General features: G+C 30.6%; 1 protein-coding gene across 2 annotated transcripts in view; it reads right to left on the bottom strand.

Moving 5' to 3' along the window:
* Window positions 1-7,770, bottom strand: part of mv (lysosomal-trafficking regulator mauve) — a 113,559-nt gene that overhangs the window by 1,584 nt on the left and 104,205 nt on the right. For both annotated transcript variants that reach the window (XM_014419987.3, XM_014419988.3), the window contains exons 39-46: window positions 6,977-7,043; window positions 6,747-6,887; window positions 6,420-6,658; window positions 4,543-4,829; window positions 3,122-3,337; window positions 1,849-2,029; window positions 683-884; window positions 401-606 (exon numbers count right to left, since the gene is read on the bottom strand). In XM_014419987.3, the coding sequence (XP_014275473.1) occupies window positions 401-606; window positions 683-884; window positions 1,849-2,029; window positions 3,122-3,337; window positions 4,543-4,829; window positions 6,420-6,658; window positions 6,747-6,887; window positions 6,977-7,043 (1,539 nt within the window). The remainder of the gene's footprint in view (window positions 1-400; window positions 607-682; window positions 885-1,848; window positions 2,030-3,121; window positions 3,338-4,542; window positions 4,830-6,419; window positions 6,659-6,746; window positions 6,888-6,976; window positions 7,044-7,770) is intronic.

Here is a 7,770-nt window from a genome sequence, read left to right as displayed (position 1 = left end):
TAGCCCTGACGAAGCCCTGCAATGTGGGGCGAAACGTTGGCTCAATAAAATAGTATAATTCTACTATTTGAGTTTATTTGACCGCACCCGTACCATATTCCTTTCATCTTTACACACGGTCAATCAATAATCTTCCAATTTTTTTAATGATTTTATTTGTTAAAATATTATTTCAAATAAATTTTGCTCAGGTCTACTTTTAACTCAACGTTCAAGACAGACCTTATCCTTTAACTGCATTGTTATTATAAATCAGAATAATTGAGGAAGAATATTCTTAGAACCTCATTTAACCCACCTTGTAAATAACAAAACTAATTTTGTTGAAAAAATTAGTTTTTAATACAGTTAAACTCGTCTAATACAATTAGGAGGAGTTTAACAATCATAGAAAGAATACCTGATTGATCCATCAGCCATTCCACAAGCAACAACATTCACTGAGCGCCCTTCAGGAGCACATGAAAATGTAATAGATGTGATTTCTTCCTCCGTTGTTACAGAGCCAACTAATTCACAATTTACACTGTACAAGCTCAACACTGTTCCTTCATCAGAAACAACAGCAATGTCACCAAGCGTCTCGGAGATGGAAACAAGACTCATCTGAAAAATATTTTAATATAAAAATTAAAAAATAAATAACTAAACAATGAGTATTAATATTGACTGGGATTATTACTTTATTGGGATGGCGAGGCAGAGATCTGACATACGATAAAAAATTCATATCCCACAAAATGCCAGATCCATCATCGGCAATCGAAACGGCCAGAGAGAAGCCTCTTGAGAGAGCGATCCCTGTAATCATCGCTCGGTGACCAGCGAGGGTTGTCCAATCATCATTTATTTCCAAACTTCCTCCTCCTCCATCAAATTTATACCTATTGAATCGTATAATTTATAATCATAGAAAATATAATTTAAGTTACTTACATAATCAATAGAGTATAAAATAAACTTTTCCAGAATTTTTTATATGACAAAAAATAAATGGAAAATATTATATAACAATAACAAGTTTTATCCTATATTTTACATTTTTATAACAGTTAAGCCTGTTATAGACCTGTCTATTGGTCACTTTCAAACATACCACTTCTGGAAATATTTGCGATAGTTTATTCAAACTCTCTAAAAAAGATTATATGAAAATGTCAGTTATTTCTTTGCTAACCCTATTTCACTTTTAACTGCTAACCACCTACCAGAGTGGCAACTGATTCAATTTTTACCATCTCAATAATATTTATATAATTGATTTATAATAAATAAACAGAAGGCTATTGAACCTTAATATCTGATGCAGACACTAGCAATTGATGCCAACATACGTCTATACAATGACCTCTGCCCAAACCCAAATCTACAAGATCATCCTTAGCACTAATGCTAACACTTATGTTTTGGTCTACCCCTCAGATGTTTATCAGTCATCTCAGCACATGTTAACTATTTAGGAATTTTTTTTTTATTAAACCCTACAACTTTATTTTGTTGTAATGCTGTCATCTCAATCATTATTACTGAATGTAGTTCACTTAATCTAACATATTCTAACCATTTGAATTCTCCCATTATCTCTCATCCTTCTTTGGTCTGAATCTTTTATTTTCAAAAACTTTAAGACATTGTTCTTCTCTTGAAGGCAAAAGGTCATATTTTGCATCACTAAAGTACATTAGAAAGGATAATAGTTCTGTAACTTCAAACCTTCAACAAACATTTTCCTCCCACTTTTTTATTTTCATTATTCTATATATATATATATATATATATATATATAATATAATCATAACACTAGATTTGCAATCCATGTCACTTACAGAATTTAGATATGATACGTACATATAAACATGGATTTTTCCAGAAGCGTAGCCAACCCAGAGCTGATTGGAATCAGGTACTGAAGTACAGAGGGCAATAGTGTCTCCAGGAACATTTGAAACAGCAGGAAATGGAACTTGTTCTTTTCTCAGCTTTGCTCTCACGACTCCATCTCCATGACCCCATGAAATAAGAGCAGCACCTAAAAAGAAAAATAATTTTATCCTGAGACAAAGTTACAAGCAAAATATATTAATATCATTATTTTTTTTACAGATTATTTCCTTTTTAAATTATTTATTTGTTTTTCTTATTCCACTCCCTATTTTACCTTTTGGCAATAAGGATTAAAAATTTTATTGTAGCATGTATATACAGGGTGTCCTAATCTGAATGTGCACCTCCTAACATCTACAATTTTTGAAATTTCAATTTGATTTTCTCTGTTATAAATGTGGCATGTGAGCTATCTTTTCAGGTTATTGTTAATCTTTTAACCAGTTCTTCTTCAACTCCCTAACTCAATGGAATGGATAATTTTTTTTTTGGTTCTGAAAACTGAAGGAGGAATTCGTAAGAGGTATTTTTATGATCCTAAAAGTTCTGAAGGCATAAATCGCCTAAAACCTTAACAAACTTTTATGGGCAAACTGTGTGAAAAACGGAACAAATATAAAGAACAAAATTCTTTGATAATTCAATTTCCCATAAGAATCCATCACCATAATCGGAGACTCAAACACTTTTTATGATGTATGTCTCAATCATAATGGTAGATTCTTATAGGAAATTAAATTCTCAAATGATTTTGTTCTTAACTTTATAATTTTAATTCCATCAAAAATCAACAAAACAGCAAAAAATTGTTAGTGGTTTTGGATTATTTATGCTTCAAATCAAAAATAATCCTGATGATTTTGTCTTAAAATTTCATTTCTTATCAGATTAAATAAAAAAAATTTAACCTATTCCATTAGGGATATGCTGGAGAACTCGATGTGGTGAGAAAATTAAAAATACCATCAAAAAATTGATTACATACTATTGTTATGACCCCAAAAAATGTAAATCGAAGTTCCAAAAATTGTAACGGTTAGGGAGGATGGAGGATGAATATGGACATTGGAACACCATATATCCATACAAATAAAACTTGTATCAATATTAAACCTAAAAAATTTCTTAAGAAATTAAGTTTTCATTGAGATTTTCACATTTCATGTACCTTTTGTTCCTAGTCCTTGTCCCTTTAACTCATACCCCTGAATCCTCATTTCCAATAAATCTGACTTACCTAAGACTGACGTTCCACCATTTACAACAAGATTGAGCGTAGTTTCTTTTGTATAAGAGAGAAGAAGAGCAGTGTTCGTCGCAAGACCAAAAACATCATTAGAAAGAAGTGCGACTAGAGTTGATATTGAAGTATGATGAGATCCTTGCCAAATTATTGTAGGATGAGATTCAGCAGGTGAGCCAACATAGTGACCCCAGCTTAACCCTTTTACACCTATAATCATAATGATTACTAAGAAAGGAGGCAAATGGACTAATTTTTATTATATTTTTATGTTATATGGTTTTTGAAAGTCTATACAGTTTTAGTATAGCAACCAGGTTATACACTAAAAAATAGATAAGTTATAGTTAAAGGAAAGTTTATTTTTAAGTTACTTATTTAAATATTTGTTTTTATGATTTATTTATTTTTAGCTTACTTATTAGTTTTAAACTTGGTTATTTGTTTTTAACTTTATTACTGAAACTAATATTTTACTGTAAGTTATTTCTAAATTTTCATTTATTTATATTTTATGTATTCCTGGAAAAGTGAAATATGAGATGAATAGGAGAGAAAAAGGGATAATAAAAAATATACCATTAGGAAGAAAACAAGAAAAAGGAAAATTAAGGGAAAAAACTTAACAAAGGACCAAAGACAAACAACACAGGAAATGTAACTTAGTTTGTAAAAATGAAAAAAACAAAAACAGTAACAATGTTTTATGACATGTAGTTATATTGAAAAAAAAAATTAACTTTATTACTTATGTTGGTATGTATATTTCATCCTAGGACTGAATTGTATTCTGTGTACTTATGCCAACCCATAATATTTGGGCTGCATTGCATGTTGTTTAATAAAGTATTTCACTCTTAGTTATTGAATTTTCAATGAATTGATTTTTTTGAGTAGAGTTCAGTTAAAACACATTTTGGGTCATTGAGCTTTGGTAGGACCAAAAATTGTAAACAGATTCGATTCCTTCATTAACACAGTTCAAAAGCATAAGAAACTCACTAGCCCAGAAGGTAAACAATCCCTGTCCAACTTTTTTATCCTTAACAGAGAGGACATTTGCAATAAATTGTCAATAAAAAGAAAAAGAAAAAAAAAAAAAACTAGTCTTCATTTTACCAAGAGGTCAGATTCACAGAAACTCCGAGTTACAGTCTTCCAAACATACAAATTCAACTTATAATGATCAAGTTCAATTTTATTTATAAATTCATAGAACAGGGTTATCCTTCAAATATCAAGTTTATGAGATGATTGAGTAACATTAAGAGACATTTTTATAGGGATAGCATTAATTTGACACGAATAGAAATAACCTAATTTTATAAACTAATTAAAATATATTTTAACCTTGATTTTAATTCATTCTTTTTTAATATCATTCTTGAAACCAAAAAATAAATTAAAATACTTACTAGGTATAACCTGTGGTACATTTTTCTTTGGATCCAAACACTGGACAACCAAAGGATGTGGAGCTCGAAATAGTTGTTTTGGAGTCTGGCCATACATCCTAACCATTGTTTGCCAAGCTTTTCTAAGCAAAGGGTCTTCAATAGATTCAGGATCAAAGCCATAGTAAGTCGCAGGGTGGAAAACATTTATCGAATCGATAGCAGCTTTTCCAACTTGCTTATATCCGAAAACTAGGTCAATCCAGTGCGGGAGAAATTCGTGGACATGTTCTGATTCCAGTGCCTGCCTGGAGAAAAAGAGATAAAACAGAAGAATATTATAGTTTGATATCACCCATGTGGATTATATGGATATGGAAAGTTATTACTTTAGAGAAATTAGAAATTGATAATATAACTCTGAAATGTATTAAGGGTGATAAGATAGATTTCATAGATCATGGCAGCTACTTGGCCACACAATAATCTTATTTTTGTTTGATTTAGAAGAGGATAACGATAAGGCTTACATTTAATAGTAACATTTTGTTCACAAACTATTGTTAAAATTTTAGGAATGCTTCCATAGGGGAACAGAAAGTGAAGTATACAAAATAGATTCAATTCCTCCAACCTCAAGAGGCAATATACGGGATGGAATCAACTCAGCTTTGTATAGATAACTGAGTAACTATTCGAATAAAGCAGTTTTTCTCCATTTATTTTGCTATATTATTATTTGATTTGAGCAGAGAAAGAAAATTTGATTGCTATTAACTTGTGAAAAGATAGTAGTCTAAATTTAAATTAATATACTTTTTGATTTGAGGAGAAGATGGTCGGGAATGTGCAATCAAAGAAGTGAAAAAACAAATAAGGGAAACTTATTTTACTAGTGCCAACATTTTTGAATGAATTTAAAGCCTTCATCACAGCTAAGCACAACAAGATGACAACTGTAATGAACAAAAAATAATATATAACAGTATGACAAATAAGAAGATAATAAGTAATACAGGTACATAAGCAGTAAGAGAAGAAACACTTATAGAACAAGATGTAATATTAGATGTTTCGGTAAACATGAAAGTGACAACTAGAGTAGCTTGCTTCCTCAGTGACCTCTAAGGGCTACCTGGAGAAGATGAAGATAGCCAACTGCACGCTTTGCTGTTACTTCAATGGTTCAATTTACTTCAGATTATTGGTTGTTCTTTGGGAGAAAAATTAAAATTCTACATGAGTGAATAGAGTTAGAAGCCTTTCCCTGGCAAAGAAAATACGAGATGAGGGGAAAAATGGAAGAGGGAAATGAGGCCTCCAACCATTTAGCAAAATTATGAACCTACAAAAAAAATGTTTCTTGTTTCTTTTCTGACTTCAGGAGATCTCACCATCACATCATCAATAAAGTAGGCCCCAGTTATCAAAATCCACTAACAGATTTAACAAAAATGTTTTACTTTTGGCAATTGCATAACCCCCTGTAACTTATTCTAAATAGAAATTTTTTTCTTTCGTCAGTCTGTATTAATGTTCTCTTTATATAATTTTCCATACATTTCACAAATGGGCATAACCCATATTCAAAAGGATTTAGTAGCTAGCAATCAGATGAAGGTATTGAACTCTGTACATAAGGAGAGAAAAAATAGTATGAGAATATAGTAATATAAAAAATGATGAAAGAGGAAAAAAAAACCTAAGAAAATCCAACTATTAAATACATGTAAATAGTGAAAGTATCATGTACTTAAAAAATTTAGAAAGAAAACATATGTAAATTACTGAAACTTTGCTGAAAATAAAGTTTTGTTCTTCACTCCACTAACCACACCCCTGAGATCATCTCTTCATATTAATTAATGATCATCAATAAATACATAATTAATTATTACCTATGTATTAGGATAAAGAGACGAGGATTAGCAGCCCACGGTGGCAAGACAACATTATCCACCTTTTCACCACTTTGTCTTATCCCAAAATCAAAATGCTCATTATTACAAAGGAATTCTGGAAGAAAGAAAAATTCAGGGATCAACTCTTTGACGTCTGTTGCTGATTCTGAGCTCGTTAACCTCCAGGTTGTATGCAGTGAATGAAAAGTACGATCTGGCCAATCAAAATTGTTATCCTGAAATCAAAAGTTAAATATCATTTCTCATGTTGTATATTTAAATTAAACAAAATTAATATATTTATAACAGAAAAAACAAAGAAACCTGATAACTGAGGAACATTTTTGTGAAAGGTGGAAGCCTCACAAGAAAATGTAAAACGATTCCTGAGTTTGAATAATGAGAACTGTAATGGTATGGCTCCTGATTGTACGACAGTTCGTTAGAAGCGTCTGTTTTCAAATACTGCAACAATGTACAGAAGTATAAATCTATCAATGGAGGAATTATCATAAATTTCGCATTAAAATTACATTAATTACACCATTACTTACATTGTAATTGTTGATATAATGCTGTTCATTTTTTTGTTCTTGGATAGCCATGGGTTTAATGAGATTTCTAGAAGAAAAAATAATAAAGAAATTAATGTTCAATAAAATGAAAACTTTCTACTAAAAATAGATTGAGTAGTTCTCATATTTGTCAAAATATAGGTTGAAGATAGGTTTTTTTCTGAAATTTTCTCACAAAAATGAGGGTTCAACGAGATAAACAAAGCCTAAGAGTACATTAAATCAGCAGCTTAAAAGTGAACATAAATAGATCAGAGAATGATAGCAACATAATGAAATTCTTAAGTGGAAACAGTTCATTAGCAGGTGATAAAAGGAAAGACCAGGATAGATACAACTGCAACATTTCCTTTACTGTCACTACAATCCTAATAGCAAGATAGGGGTAAAATAAATCGCACGACAAAAATAAAAAGGGGTAAAAAAAATATAAATCGCATGACTAGATCAAACCAGTGACTGCTTAAAAACTGAAATTTTCCAGTTAACAGTTTATCCCCAATACACAAACAGACTAAACTGAATAAAAATGTGGATCAAAAAGCATAAAAATGCTTAAAAAATTTATTTTAATAAATATAATAAAATAATGAGGTGTATATAGTACACCGTAGATTACTGATTGGAGAAGATGGTGGAGGGTGCGGTCAGCAAAGAAAAACATAAATAAAAATAAAAAAAATTTATTATGCCGACGTTTCAACCAGAGTTTTAGGTCGAAACGTCGGCATAAATAAATATTTTTTTGTTTATTTATGTTTTTCTTTGCTGAC

The sequence above is a fragment of the Halyomorpha halys genome, unplaced genomic scaffold (genome assembly GCF_000696795.3).
Source record: "Halyomorpha halys isolate HHAL.00 unplaced genomic scaffold, Hhal_1.1 Scaffold257.1, whole genome shotgun sequence".
Lineage (NCBI taxonomy): Eukaryota > Metazoa > Arthropoda > Insecta > Hemiptera > Pentatomidae > Halyomorpha > Halyomorpha halys.
This window is presented reverse-complemented; position numbering and strand designations above follow the sequence as displayed.